Consider the following 15753-nt stretch of genomic DNA (forward strand, 5'->3'; position numbering starts at 1 on the left):
TAAGAGATTCATATGAGAGAAAAGACAAGATAGATGCTACCATTCAGGAGTCTTATTTTTAAAGGCTTCCGTGGAATTGCATTCCCTAAACTCTCCGATAGCCCAGAACTACAGTACCTTCTCCGGCGTCTTCGGTGACGATGGTGAAGGTGGCGGTTTTGTTGGCCACTCCGTACACCAGGCCTGGGCCGTACGCAGACACGCTCCCACTGTTGGGGTAGTTCACGTAGAACTGGAGGGGGCTCTCTGGGTTTGCAAAGAACACACACAGTGTTGGAACTCATGAAGGATGATTCACCTAACAGCAGGGGAAGGCATGTCCTGAGCAGAGCAGAAGCAAGAGGAAACTGCGGGGCTCCATCCTAGGACACCAAGGCGGGGCTCCTCACTGTGGACCCTTCTGTGATCACATGAGACAAACAGTCCTGAGCTGGAGGGAACAGCTCCACAGGGTGGGAACGACCCCCACTGCATGGAACGTGACTGGGAGGGCCTTTGGGAAGGACATTTGCTTCTGGCTTTCAAAATTTGTGCGTTCAGCCCCAGGAATCCATCTCACTGTGGTCCTCTGGCCCACCTACTCCAACCCCCAACCCTGCACAAGGACTTCCATTTTCAAAGTGGTCAGATGTAAATTAGGACAAGATGCCACAGTCCAATGATGGGGGGTTGGTTAAATAAACACTGGACTTGTAGGTCATTAAAAATAATGAGGGAGATCTATGTATACTAACTCAAGAGATTATCCACATGTGTTGCATTAAAAAGAGAAAAAGGTGTTTTTACTACTGTTTAATCTTTTATAAGACATACTTCACTTGCAATGAAAACACTTGTTCACCAAGTTGAAAGATGACTGGGTTTTTTTAGTATTTTAATATTAACCAGATCAAGGTAGGGAACTAGCAAAAGGGGAAAAATTAAAATTTAACAATTCTTCCTAAAACTTGTGTCCTTTTTTTGGTATGCTGGAGAAGGAAAGACTTTTATTTTATTTTATTTTTTAATATCTATTTATTTGGATGCACTGGGTCTTAGCTGCAAAGCATATAAACCCTTAGTTGTGGCATGTGGGATCTAGTTCCCTGACCAGGGATCAAACCTGGACCCCCTGCACTGGGAGTGTGGCGTCTTAGCCACTGGGCTACCAGGGAAGTCCCAAGGAAAGACTTTTAAATGGGAAATTTTTATTCTTTTATGCTTTGGCTAATTATGATTAATTAAATACTTGGTAAAAGTAGAAGAATAATAAAATAAATAATAAATAAAAAAAATAAATAGGATAATCGCTATATAATATTAATATCATATCTCATTATAGTAATACCATGTATAGTATTAATACCTGCTATAATATCTATATAATAACACCCTATATAGTAATATGGCGCTAGTGGTAAAGAACCTGCCTGCCAATGCAGGAGTCATAAGAGACTTGGATTCGATTCCTGGGGCAGGAAGATCCCCTGGAGGAGGGCATGGCAATCCACTCCAGTATTCTTGCCTGGAGAATCTCATGGACAGAGGAGCCTGGCGGGCTATAGTCCATATAGTAATACATACCCATTATAATAGATCCTTATGTAATATTAATACCATTATCCCAGTCCAAAATAGGACAAAATCGCATGTGTATTTGTTGGTATAGAGAGACAGTTGTGGAAGCAGAAAGAATATGGTAGAAAGACATTTTTTCACTTTTTCTGTATCTGCATCTTTAGAATATTTAAATAGAAGCAGGTAAATATACTGTTCCTTTGAACAAATATTATCCTTACACATAAACTAAATCAAACATCAAATTGGGAGAAATATTTGCAACTCCTATCACAAAGGGCTAATCTCTCCAATATTTAAATTGCCCTCAGAAACTGATATGACAAAGGTCAATAATTGAACAGAAAAATTGAGCCAAGGATACAAATGTCTAGCTCAAAGAAAAAGAAACAGATACAGTACTTAGCGATATAGAAAGTTGCTCAAGGTCACTCATAGGAGAAATGCAAACAAAGCAATAGTGTTTCCCAACTATCCATTTGGCGAAGATCTAGAAATTTGATGGCATATTCCACTGGCAAATTGGTGGAAAAGCAGGTGCTCTGTGACATGGTGGGTGGATGTGTGGACAGGAGGAGGCTGGGTGAAGGGTGCTTTGCTGAGACCTGTCAAGCAGATGGCTGTGATTGCATCCTGCGATTTCTCCCCTGAAAACCAAACTCTCAGATACACCCTGTAGGTGTGAGAGGATGGATGTGAAAGGCTATTCACTGCAGCAGGACCAGTGGTCGCAAAAGGCAGGGAAGAACCCTGTCTCACGGACAAACAGCGCACACGTGATGTCCATCTGAGCGGTGAGACACTGTGAACACAGTCTACTGTATTCAGACGTACAAAGCTCTCCAGGTTATAACATTAGATGACAAGAGTAAGGTCGAAATAATGAGCAGTGAACGCTACTGTTTACAAAACAAACAAAGGGGGATTAAAAATCTGTATTCCCATCTCTCGAAGGGTCTTAAAACTTATTTGGAAATCTAATGTAAAAAATCAGTAATGATAGGGTTCAAGGAGAGGGCAGATAGGGGATATGGGTGGGAAAGAAACCTTCCTCCACATCATTTTTAAACTATCTGGCTAGGTTACATACTTAAAATATTACACTAAAAAATAAAGAACTATTTAAACAATTTAAAGAAAAAGAAAGTAACACTGTGCTGGGCTTCCCCAGTGGCTCAGTGGTAAAGAATCCGCCTGCAATGCAGGAGATGCAGGAGGTTCCATCCCTGGGTTGGGAAGATCTCCTGGAGGAGGGCATGGCTAACCACTCCAGTATTCTTGCTTGGAAAATCCTCACGGACAGAGGAGCCTGGTTGGTTACAGTCCAACACGTCACAAAAATCCGGACGCAGCTGAGCACAAGCACACATGTGCCACCAGATGGAGGTGAAATGTGAGCTGGCTTTCCTTGTCAAGGGCAGAGTGACAATAAAACAACACATCCTCTTCTCACAACCTCTTCTCCTGTCCCAAACCCTGATGCTGCTTCAGGCTCTGCAGGCCAGGCTGGAAAGTCCCTCGACAAGTCTCACGTTTTTTCTCCCTGCTTCATCCCTTGGCCATGCTAGGCACAGTGACAAAGACAGACAATCCCAGACCAAAGGGCCTGCACTGTGACCCAGGACACTCAGCCACATCGTCCCTGCTGGCAGTTAGCTGGATCTGCTGGGGTCACAGGCTGCTTGGTTCTGCAGGGAGGCCCACACTGCATCTGCAAATCTGCCACCAAGAACCTCACGGCATCTGACTGAATGACTGAAGACAACCTCCCGGGTGTTTCCGCCCTGACTCCTGCAGTTTTGTGGGGCCGCGCGGCAGCGGCACGGAACCCGACTCACCAGGAATGTGGCTGCCCATGTACTTGATGTGCATCTCGTGGAGGCCAACCTCCGTGGGGGCGTATCTGACAGTGACTGTGCCGTCCTTGTTGTCCACAATCTCGGGCGTGGCCGTCTTCCCAGAAGGCATGTGGACCTCTCCTGTTGGAGCACAGGAGACAGGGCGGTGACCCCACCAAAGACTGTCCCTGGAGGAGCCGAGCACAGAGGCACAGGTGGCCTTCACAACAAAGGTTCTCAGACTCAAGAACACTTACTGCTGCGTAAAACACCAAGCTCCATAACAGGAAGCAGAGACACACCTGCCTTCATTCTGTTCTCTTATGTTTCTACAAAATGCAGGAGGCAACTCACAAGCAAATCGTCTTTTGAACTGACAGCCATTAGAAGCTTAAACAGGACTTGAGAAGACCACGAGACCAATCAGATCAGTAAAGCATCAAGTCAGAGAGAAGCAGGCAATGAAAGAAGGCAAGGAAAAGTAACTCTTACACAGCAGACCTCAGGGACAATGTCACATCTGGAAGAGTGGAAGAGGAAGAAAAGGCAGGAACAGGCCGGGGAAGAGGAACCTGACAATCGAGAGAGATATCAACACAATGGCTCTCCCCCTATAGACAATTTCTGGCCCTTTCTTCAGCATGCAAGTTATAAATGAACCCGCTCTTCAGAAACACACAGAACATTCTGTGATCTCAGGGGCTCATGGACCGACTCCCTACAGCCAGGGATGCTGGGTTCTGAACCCAGGTCTGGGGAACAGGTGGAACCAGCCCCTGGGTACCGTATGGATAGCTAGTGAGAGCCGGTGAGGACAAGAGGGCTTTCCCAATAGCGCTTACCGGTGATTTCTCCTTTCCTGACTGCAAATGGAATGACCAAGTCGAAAGGCTTAAATCCCAGGCCGTTCATGTTGCTCACTGGGACATAGGCCTCTTCTGTTACCTAGAAACAGGAAGTAGCGGTCACTGGGTAAAGTGGACAACACCTCCCCAGTGTGGGCTGAGGAAGCTGCAGGGGGCGGGTCAAAGCAACTGGGAATTTTGCAAGCTCGTCCAGCCAGGATTCAAGGATATGGCTGCCCATGCATTGTGGGCTTTGCTAACTGGCTCTGGGGCCAGAGTGGACAGCACCTGAGGGATTGGAGGAGTCATGCTGACCAATTGCTAAAAATTCCTAGGCTGTTTGGTTGTGAAATTCCCAGCAGTGCCCATGAGGAAAGTGGAAAAGTGAGAGACAGCAATGTCTGTGAGTCCCAAGAGGTTCCACCTGGAAAGGTTTAGTTGCTGGTGGCCTGGAAAAGAAGGTGCATTTTAAGTGGCAGAAAGGAGCAGCAGTGGCTTTCTCCCTGAACAGAAACCAGATGTGCAAGTGGCGGCTTTGAGAGTCAGCAGGGGGGCTGAGAACAGCTGTCCGTCTTTCTCTTTAAATGTGGAGACCAACTACACCGAGCGTGATCACAGACATGGGTGCGGGCGATTCGTGGAGCACAGACGATGACACGGGTGGGTCTCATTAGAGAGAAAGCGGGGGTCATGGTGATGGGCTGATCAGTGGGGACAAACCAATGACCAGGACACCCAGAGGGCTTAAGCAGTCCCCCAAAAGCAGGCTGTAGCTTTTCTAAAATGAAGGGTGAGTAAACACAGACGTGGAAAAGGGAAAACGTAAAAACAAAAACCAAAAGTGTACCCAGGGCCTGAATCCAGGGGGACATGCATTTACCGGTACTTCCTTCACAGCTGCGACTTCCCCATCTGTGGCCTGGTCAGTGGCAAATGCAAGTTAGTTGGGAATCACACTGGAGGGACATCACTACTCAGTAGATTCTACCACCCAAGGTCTCCCCTCCATCCCCATCTATTCTGCCCAGCAGGGACCCACTCACTGCAGCGGGAGCCCATATTCTTCCCTCCCTTTATGGCCAGCCAGCTGGCCTCCTCTCTTCAAATTTCATATCCACCTGCCCCCTGGACCCATGACGCCGCTTCTAGGAAGCAGAACTAGCGGGAGAGTCCATACGTATGTGATGTATGCAAGGGATTTTACTGGTGCTATTCATTGTTGGGAGAGGCTGAAACAACCCACATGTCCCTCTGTAAGGGAGCTGGTTAAGGAAATTATGTAAGTGTGCACAGCGGACCCCAGTGTAGCCACTCTGAAAAGGTGATCAAGTCTGATCAATTAATATAGAAGGGCATTTACAGCACATTGAGTGAAGGAAGCAAAATGCAAAGCAATGTGCACGGTGTAACCTGATGTGTTGTTTTTAATATTTTGCCATTTATTTTTAAAAATTATTTATTTGGCCATGCAGCATGTGGGATCTTAGTACCTTGGCCAGAGTTCAAACCCATAGCCCCTGCATTGGAAGCACAGCATCTTAACTACTGGATCATCAGGGAAGTCCCTGACGTATTCTTGGTGGTGTTGTTAATTTAGCCATGCCACATGGCATGTGGGATCTTAGTTCCCTGACCAGGGGTTGAACCTGTGGCCCCTGCATTGGAAGGATGAAGTCTTAACCTCTGGACCGCCAGGAAAATCCCGAAACTGATACGTTTCTTGTACAAGTTTTAAAAAAAAAACCTAACACTGGCCACCCCTGCAGCATGAGATTAGGAAAGGGGTCTCTTGTTACTTGGTATGCGTCGATACCTCCCTGGTGGTCCAGTGATTAAGACTCTATGCTTCCACTGCATGGGCCACAGGTTCCATCTCTGGTCAGGGAACGAAGACCACATGCCACACGGTACAGCCAAAACATAAATAAAAATATAAGAACTAGAAATCCTCCCCTATGGAGGAAAACTTCTGTGCCCAAGTTTGGTCTTTCCTGTGAATTCTGGCATTTCAGAAAGGTGCTTCACTTACAAAGGCAGCTTGGTAAACTTCAACATTTGAAACAGCCCTATTCCCCAATTCCCGGACTGTCTCAGATTGGAGGCGAGTCCAGGACACCTCAGCCAGTAAGATCTTTCAATGGCTATGCTATAGCCTTTGATCAATGACTCCTCAATGGCAACAGGCAGAGAAGCTGCAAAACCCATGCCTTGCTGTGCGCACCCATGTGATGTATGTAAATGAACCAGCCTGCTGGGACTCCCGCACACATTGGCTACAAAGGAAGTACTGGATGTTCATGTCCCTTTGGCCCCAGGCCTATAGGGGGAGGCAGGGAAACTACCCACAAGAGGCCAATTAACAAAAAGTCACCCCAGCCAGGAAAGGCTGGAGCAAGTTCAAAGAATGAAGACCTAAATCTGTGCCCTGAGTGTCACCCCCTTCTGCCTTTGGCAGTCGCTGGGCGAGGAGGGGAGCATTTACACAAAGCAGTCTTGCTTTGTATGCATCCCAGGGCTGAAGAGACATTCATTCCTAAAGAGTTTGGCAGCCCCCACTTCAGGTTTCTGACTCATCTGCTAGAATGGTCCTTGGTGTTCTCTTCCAGATTTTCTCATTCCCACCCTCTAAATGTGGTCTCTAATCCCCAGCACATTACTCCAGTAGGATGGCAACCTCTGCCCAATCTAACCAACCAGAAAAGACTCCTGTGGGCTAAAACAGATCCTTAAAGCTACAACTGGGACTTCTCTGTAAATTAGGACATAAACTCTCTAGCTGCATCTCTTTCTCTCCTGAAGGAGAAAAACACTCCCAAGTCAACAGTGTCAAACGCTGACAAGAATCTCCATCCTTGAGACATAACAGGGCTCCAGGTCTCGGGCACAATGTTTACAGATAAGCAAACATCTATGGAAAAGAATAAAGGTACAGCTGTGTATAGAGTGGGAGACAGACGTGACCTTCTGCTGCGATGGTCTTCACGCCCTTCTCTGTTGCTGTGTAAAGTTAAATCATTAGAAGGAGCTTTGCAGGCCATGCACAGGGCCAGACCACCAAGGTCTGTGAACCTTGTGGTCTGCTCCTGTTACATCAAAGGACGTCAGTTAGGACAGTGCTCAGCGACAGTGCCGAGCAGGCAGTCTGAGTTCAGCAGACTTCAGTCTGCTCCCTGCTCCTATGTGGCATTTGTAACAGGGCCAACAATGCTTCGTTTTAGGGGTGAAATGAAGGACTGCTCCTAAGGTTTCTAACCCCTTTTCCTGGTGTAAGAACCTAGGTAATCAAAGGAAGATCTAAATGTCACTGAGACTTGAAAATTAAAGGGTCTAGCCATTCTCTGGCCCAGAGGATTTGCATAATGCCTTCCTTTTATTGCAGATGTTCCCAGCTTCAAAAGACAAGCTATTTCCCTCTCATCATCAAAGTTCTGAATCTTTCCAAAACACAACTGGAGGTACTTTGAGTCCTCGGACATGAGAGACAAGTCTCTAATATCAAGAGCATGGGAGCCTCTCTCCTCCAGGGGAGAAGGGAGGAGGAAGAACCAGCAGAAGGAAAAACTGTAATGTTTTACTTATGGACATTTTTTGGGTCAAAGTGTAATTTTTCTGAACTGGGCTTAGGCCACAACATGGCCTAAGACCCAGTAGCATGATGGATACTTTGATTGACAATATGATTCCTTAAAACCACTTAGAGACAAAGTGTCCCTGGGTCTCTAGAGATTATTGCAAGGTCCTGATTGCTTAAGGAGATTTTTTTAACAGAAAAAAAAAAACTGGCCCAGGAAGTCTCAGTTGGGGTTTAACAATCAGCAGCTGTTACTGTCTGTGCTAACAACTGCATGCTCTAGAGAAGGGAGTTTCCTTACCATGACAGTGAAGGGACTGTTGGGAATGTCGACGCCACCAAAGCGCACATAGATGACGTAGGTGCCCGGCTTGGCAGCTGTGTAGAAGATGTCATAGGTGCCGTCCTCATTCTCGATGACATCGGCCTCAGCCTCGGTGCCGTCTGGGGTCAAAACTGTGCAGGTCACTTTGCCCTTCCCGGCGGTCTTGGCATCGACCACAAAGCCCACTTCCTCGCCGGTTTTCACAGTAGAGGCGATTCCAGGCCCTGGAGAAAAGTTTAAGAGGAAAGTATGGGAGTTTAAACCACAGACATCTGCCGTAGAGGCCCAAGAACAAACCGCACACCTTTGTTGTATCTTTGAACGAACGTCAGACCCTCAGCTGCTGCTGTGCAGAGGGATGACCTAGAAATGCCCTAGAGAGAAGATGCTTCTCCAGAGAGCATTCTATCCATCACTTATTAACTAAATAAGGAACATCTGTGAGTTCTGAGTATGCTAAACCTGCTTTGCTGGCATTCCAGGGTATGGGCATGAAGGTTGACTTTCATCAGCAAACACATACTGGGCATTTAAGTGCCAGATACATACAAAGGGGAGCACACCACAGTCTCAGCTCTCTAGATGCTCAAAATCTAACTGGGCCGATGGAGGCAGGTGGACACAAAGAATGACAGTTCAGTCTGCAGTGGAAACACCGAGGGAGGACTAAGTCACACACAAAATAATAATATAATAACCAGGAATCCCCTAGCAGTCCAGTGGTTAGGATTCCTCACGTTCACTGCCCAGGACGTGGGTTCCATCCCTGTTTGGGGAACTAAGACCCCAAGAGCGGCATGGTGCAACAACAAAAAGCAGTCAATGGCTGTTCTTCAGAGAAGCCTCCTAGGTGAAAGTTTAAAGATACATCCCAGGGTTGCCCCACTGACAGAGGCATTCTTGAGAAAGGGCATTCTGAAGGATGGGCACTCTAGGCTAAGGAAGACTCACAACCTTTGCCTCCAAATGATGACCAGTGTCTGCCTCCCCTCATCTATGGCACCCCTTTACTGATGATCCACAGATCAGGGAGTGCAAGAAGCACGCTGGAGAAAGAAACCAAAGTGTGTGGAAGCGGCAGGGAGTGATAAGAGCATACTGAGACAGTGAGCAGTAGAGGGAAGATGACAGTCTGGCCCTGAATGACAGACTAAGAGGAGGGGCCAAATGAGACCCCAGGCTGAGCAGTCTCCTGCCTCAGCTGGGAGAAGCAGAAGAGCCTGGAAAGCCAGGAGGAAGTCCCTACCTCTTGGGAGTCCCTTAAACAGCAAGAAGATCAAGCAAGGCAATCCTAAGGGGAAATCAATCCTGAATATTCATTGGAAGGACTGATGCTAAAGTTGAAGCTCCAATACTTTGGCCACCTGATGCGAAGGGCCAACTCAATGGAAAAGACCCTGATGCTGGGAAAGACTGAGGGAAAGAAGAGAAGGGGGTGACAGAGGATGAGACGGTTGGATGGTATCACCGACTCAGTGCACATGAATCTGAGCAAACTCCAGGAGATAGTGAAGGTCAGAGAAGCCTGGCGTCTGCAGTCCATGGGGTTGAAAAGAGTCGGACACAACTTAGCGACTGAGCAACAACAACAGATTACCAAAACACAATCCAGCTGTCCCTGGAACAGCACAGACCTAACAGGGGGCAGACTAGCCAGTGTTAGAGAATTTCTCAATTTTGTGGTGGGTGCTGAGCCAATATGAACAATTTATAACCTTGCCAAAGGTTTGGCTTTTATAACCTAAAAGCCAAAAGCATTTCTCCATTCAGAATAAGATGAGAGAAACAGGAAACATCCAGGGTGGACCTCTGTTAAAGTTTTATTTAAAGAGAAGCAAATCTGTTTCCTTTCAGAGAAAGGATTCATGGTTTGAAATCTGCTTGAAGCAGCATCAGAGTTGTCTATGATATTCAAATGGTTGTGTCTTAGAAACGGAAGGAACTATGATGCTCAAATATTCCTAGAAAATTCCCAAGACACTCAAACAGTTATAAACTAGTTATATTAACTAGTCCTGAGTACTGAGGAAAAACCTAGGTTCTCTAATGGGTTTCTCTAGTGCTGGCTTGAAATGCTCTTGAGTAAATCTCTAAAACTAAACCATCTACTCATGAAAGGCGTACATTTGATATTTTTTATGAGAGCTGCCATGACAGTTGAAATCTCAACAAATCACCCACTTTGAAAGTAATTATAATAGTTTCTACGTGCCAGGCACTGTGCTAACCACTTCTCAAGTATGACCTCATCTGATCCCTCTGTAATAGCCCTATGAAAGTCTCTGATCCTTGGAAAAACTTCGTGAACTTAAACGTTTTCCAGAAAGGCCTTCCATCTAAGTCTGACTGAGGCTGAGAATAGCTGAGCATCTTGCCCTGATCACACAGGGATGAGACGGCATGCGCTGGCTTTGTGATGCCCAAGTCCTTGAGCTGCACTCACCCGTGGCCAGGCACTTGCTGGCATCACCCGTCTGTGTGGCCCGGATGCGGTAGGGAGACAATGGGATGTCATCCCCACCGTAGGTGACCCCAATCATATACCGTCCAGTCTTGTCCGGGATGTAAGTGACGGCATATGTGCCATCTTTATTATCGTGGACAATGGCTCTTTTGGGTTTCCCCTCTTGGTCCTGTGGATCACAGAGAAATGCTATTTAGGATGTTGTCATCTAACCATTTAAGAAAAACCTTGACACATTAATTAATGTGGGGAAAGAATTTCTGGTTTAATCCATTTTGGGAGTGGTGGGAAGCAGAGGGTCACAGGTCTTTTAACACTGTGATGGACATGAATAATTTTAGTGACTTTTCTGTCAAAGGAACAGATAGTTCTATCTCCAAATCCACTGAAATGTAGGGAGACAAGGGGGCAGAGGCTCCTGCATGCACACCATCACCTTCACTCCCTCTTCTCTCTTTACTAACGGGACCCTAATTCTTAGCTAGGTGTGCTGTTCCCAGAACATGAGATGCCACTTCCTAGTATCCTTGGCCACAAGGTACAGCCATGACTCGTGACAAACTTCCAGTACACAAGAAGAAGGTGAAAGTCTTAGGAGGGACTTCTAATTGGGCTGCTTAAGAGAGCTGATTGAGTTGGAAGGTCCCTTCTGCCTCTCTTCCTCCTTCTTGCTTGCCAAGTGGGTTGGATGGCCAGCACACCAGCAGCCTCAAGGTTCATGAGGAGAACTCAGGGACAGAAGCCACATGCTAGAACAGAGGAGCAGAGAGGTGGAGCCTACTTCCTTCCTAAGTCACGCAGCACACAGGGACTTTACCTGGCCTCCAAACCTCTCTAACAAGAGAGAACTGTAAATGTGTTTAGCCACTGTTATTTAGGGGTTTACTGTGATATACAGCAGAACTTAGTCCTAACTAATCCAAAGAGCAATTTTAAACATTCAAAAATTTTAAATGTAGGAGCAGTTATACTAGGGAGCAAAATACACGAGATTCACCAAAAAGTGGTGCCTGGAGTTAACCCCCTTAGATTCCTCAGGCGAGCATGTTTGTTCCCTGCACAATTACTGACTCTCCAGTGGGGAAATCTGACAAACATTTTCGTGAGATCGGGAATTGGTTGTTAAAATCTGATTCTTATCCCTGACTGAGAAATGAGATCTTACTAATGCAGTCTGGCTCCAGAAAAATCACTCAAAATTACCGTTATCTGAACAGCAAGCAGGCCTTCCCCAGCATCTCTGGCATCAATGGCAAACTCCACAGGCAGGCTGGCAGGCACACCGTAGGTACTGAGGCCAGGGCCACTGGCGGTCACTTTGCTGGCATCGTATGTGGGAAGGACCTTGACCTTAAAGGGACTTGACAGACACATGCACATCCCAAGTCAGTACAGACACACTTCAGTCCAGCTACATCTGACCTCTCTCACACAAAAAGACTGGGATTGAGTGGCAGGATTTCTACAGCATTTAGGACTCAAGAGCCTTAAATCCAGAGAAATTTACAACCATGTAACCATCATATAGCAAATCAGCTTTCCCTTACTGAATTCCATGGGACACCAACTAATATCCATAATATTTTGGGAAACATGGGGTTAAACACATATAACCCACTTTTGTTTTGCTAACACAATGGTCACCAAAATGGAAAGAAAAAATATTAAAACTGATGCTTTCAATATTATCCTGTCCTCTTATATATTTTAGTGTGTTTTAGATGATTCAAAACCTATTAATCAAGCATTAATAATACTACAAATGTAACTTATGATTTATACATTTCCACAGAGCTAGAGCTTTATGTAAAATATATATATTAGGAGTATAGGTGAAATTTCAAATTTTAAGTATGCTAAAAAAAATTCTTTGTAGACTGTTCTGAGAGATAAAGAACTTATATAACATGCTTTATATTAATATGAACAACATCTCTTGAGAATGCTATTGTCAACCAAATTCTCAATTAGTAAAAAAGTAAAAAAATCTTTGCCCTGATTAGAAAACAAGTTGCACGGTCACCAGAAAGAAGACTTTAATGAACTAATGCACTTCTTAATTTCATCTTTACGTTAAAGGTGGCTGAAAGGAACAAATGTAAGGGAGCACCAAGAGAGAAGGAGACACAAGGCTAGTGTATTTTTAACGCTTGTGTAGGGCATGCAGGTTTTTAGCGATGCTGACTGGATGGATGGATACTTGGATAGATGGATGTGTGGATGGATGGATACATGGATAGACAAATGGATGGGTAGATGGATATATGGATAGATACACAGATGGATACACGGATGGGTGGATGATGGATGGATAGATAGATGGGTACACGGATAGATGAATGGATAGGATAGCTAGATGGATAGATACATGGGTAGATAAACAGATGGGTAGGCCACCAGAGCAGAGCTAATCATGAGACAGGAGGTTTTGAAATTGACTTGGACCCCTTCTCTAAGGGTCAGGAGCTTACCTACGCGGGATCTCTTCGTCCGCGTACTTAACAGAGACCATGTAAGGGCCCTCCTGGGATGGGGTGTAGGTCACTGTGTGTGTGCCATCGCCATTGTCCACCACGTTCACTGGCTCCACCAGGCCTAAAAACAGACGAGAGGACTGATGGAACTGCCTGGCCTGCCCTTCACTCTGCCCTGGGCTGAGTTCAAAAACCATTACATTCATCCCTGAGAGCTATGGGTTTCCACCGATGAGTAACACACAGGCAAGCAGGCCATAATCAGAGGTCTAAGAAATCACAGGAGACAGGATGGCCAATTCATGGTTGCACAAATGCAACCATGAACCTAAGAGACACCTTTAGCTTTTTGTTGGCTCAAGTACACTCAGTCAGACCGAGAGTATAATTAAGGAGACTGCCTGCACTTGTTGCTGGAGGGTGCATGCTGCAGACATGCTATCCTTTCAAGCTGGTTAGGCATGCTTGGGATGTGGCAATTTCAGTCTACAGCCGAAAGAAGGCCAAAGAATCCAGAACTCGGAACCGCAAAAGGTAACCAATGGGCCGGCCAGTCAAGACTTGTATCCACCTTTGAGCAAAAACCACTATGGCGCCAGCATGTTGGGTGTAGCATGCAGGGCAAGTGAGAGTACATTAAATCATAGTCAAGGCATGCATTAGGTTGATAGATTCTAGATCCCAGTTCTAATCAAGAGTCAAGAAATGGTCAACTGAAGGGGAGCCTAATCAAAGCATGCCATACTCATGATGCAGATGAGGCAGGCCCAAGGCAGTTTCAGAGGCAAGGGCAGCAAGAGGCATTCAGGTCCCATACATCAGAGCAGCAGCCAGTGGGAAAATGCAAACCTGTCTCCATAAAGTCACCCTTCCGGTCACGCTTAAAGAACCCTGAAATGGCTTTCAAGGGGCTGCGCCTTGACCAGGAAATCGTCTGATCAGCTAAAATTAAAAGGCTGTTATTTCGGTGTCCTCTGTAATAGAGGTAGATGTCTAAATAGAGCTTTTCACTCTTTCTTTCTTCTTCTTCCTCACTCTCTCTCATGCACACCCCACCCCCAACACACACACGCATGTGCAGAGGTCTTGAAGCTCAGCAAGTCAGTGGAATCAAATTCCAGCCCTATGACTTCATTTCCCCAAAACCACTTCTGCACTGAGCTTCAAAGGGCATAACCTCATGCTGAACCCCATTAAGGAGAAAGTTCCTCTTCAAAGTAGGAAGCCCTTATTCACCACTTCTGTGAAACCAAGAACACATCATTGAGGGAAAATCCAGATAACTCAAGAGATGAGGCAGAGAACAGCACATTTTTATATGCTGGGAGAGGACGTGCGATCACCTACCAAAAAAGGTAAATTTCAACACACATCCGCATTTGTTCCAAAAGGGCCTGCTGGCCACACCCAACCCAAATTGCTTTCCAGGCTGCAAAAGGGGAGGTCAGACTGCCAAGGAAGCCCATTCCCTAAGAGACCTCTCTCTTGGGAGCTGGGACAACGACAAGGCGGTGTGCCACGTGGACTAAGTGTTGGTCCTTTCCAGAAATCTGGAGTGTGATCCTACATGAGCACCAAGGCAGCCTGAAGAGAGTCCCACAAACGCCAAAACATACAGTTCTGATCATTTCATATGAGAGAGCCCAAATAGTGCTTGCTTCATGTCACTACTTCAGAAAAAATATACACATAAAATTTTAACAAGACATTTAGGGTTACATTATTAAAGGAGGGGAAAGATAGGCTGCTAGAAAAATAACAGACCTGCCTGCTTTTTAAGCATGAACTTCCACTGTTTAGCTATAAACAGAGCAATAGAGTAATTTAAGAAATTTAAGTTCATGACTAAACTCATAAGCAAACAGCCTGCTCTGGATCAGGCTGTCCCTGTCCTGGGCAGGAGAGCATTGGCAGGAAGGAAGGGTGTGTACCTACCTCGTGGACCCATGACCCTCACTTCCAGAGGGGCCAGGCCAGCCTTGCTGCTGTCCACTGTGAAGGACTGCAAGACGCGAGCTCGGACACCGGAGCCCAGCCCAGGGCCAACGATCTTGACCTTGCTGGGGTCCACAACATCCTTCACAGGAACCCTGAAGGGGCTGCCTAGAAAAGAGGTCACGGGATTCTAAGTACAACCTCCTTAGTGACTGGAGAGCTTGTGTGCACCCAGAACCGCCCTGCTGCCCCACTTAGGCTCTCACTGTGTCAGCTCCTTCTGCCTTGCTGTGTGCATCCATGTGTACCTACTGTGTGCAGACATGGTGCCAGGTGCTAGGCCCATAGTACTGAACAGCACTCTAAGATTTAGGTAAACCAGTCACTACACCATCACATGTAACACAGACTGCGGCTGTGTACAAGGTGTCAGTAGACTCTGAAGGTAATGAATCTGGGCTTGTGCCACAACTAAGGTCAGCTCAGTTCAGTTGCTCGGGTGTGGGCAAATAAGAGAAATAATTTAAAAAAAAAAAAAAAAAAAAAGACTATTGAACCTTGCAAAAGGCAGGGAGGTTGAGATTTGAGCAAAACACTAAATATAGAAATAAGAGCTGGGCCAGAACCCTTTAGGGATTCCTCTATCAAGGAAGACCAAGAAAGACCTCTCCAGAGGTCAGCCAGAGACAGGAGCTGCAGTGTCCCCAGGACCACACCTCAGGCTGTCAAGTCCATCACCAAGGA

The 15753-nt window shown here is 46.2% G+C and overlaps 1 protein-coding gene across 7 annotated transcripts in view; it reads right to left on the reverse strand.

Moving 5' to 3' along the window:
- The window catches only part of FLNB (filamin B), a 139769-nt gene that overhangs the window by 23127 nt on the left and 100889 nt on the right, over window positions 1–15753 (reverse strand). For 2 of the 7 annotated variants that reach the window (XM_019984288.2, XM_070776451.1), the window contains exons 25-34: window positions 15010–15177; window positions 13924–14016; window positions 13072–13195; window positions 11804–11960; window positions 10580–10769; window positions 8113–8360; window positions 5088–5159; window positions 4238–4340; window positions 3396–3536; window positions 118–246 (exon numbers count right to left, since the gene is read on the reverse strand). In XM_019984288.2, the coding sequence (XP_019839847.2) occupies window positions 118–246; window positions 3396–3536; window positions 4238–4340; window positions 5088–5159; window positions 8113–8360; window positions 10580–10769; window positions 11804–11960; window positions 13072–13195; window positions 13924–14016; window positions 15010–15177 (1425 nt within the window). The remainder of the gene's footprint in view (window positions 1–117; window positions 247–3395; window positions 3537–4237; window positions 4341–5087; window positions 5160–8112; window positions 8361–10579; window positions 10770–11803; window positions 11961–13071; window positions 13196–13923; window positions 14017–15009; window positions 15178–15753) is intronic. The other 5 variants (XM_019984289.2, XM_019984290.2, XM_019984292.2 and 2 more) reach the window with 5 other exon arrangements.

This window comes from Bos indicus, chromosome 22, assembly GCF_029378745.1.
Source record: "Bos indicus isolate NIAB-ARS_2022 breed Sahiwal x Tharparkar chromosome 22, NIAB-ARS_B.indTharparkar_mat_pri_1.0, whole genome shotgun sequence".
Taxonomy (NCBI): domain Eukaryota; kingdom Metazoa; phylum Chordata; class Mammalia; order Artiodactyla; family Bovidae; genus Bos; species Bos indicus.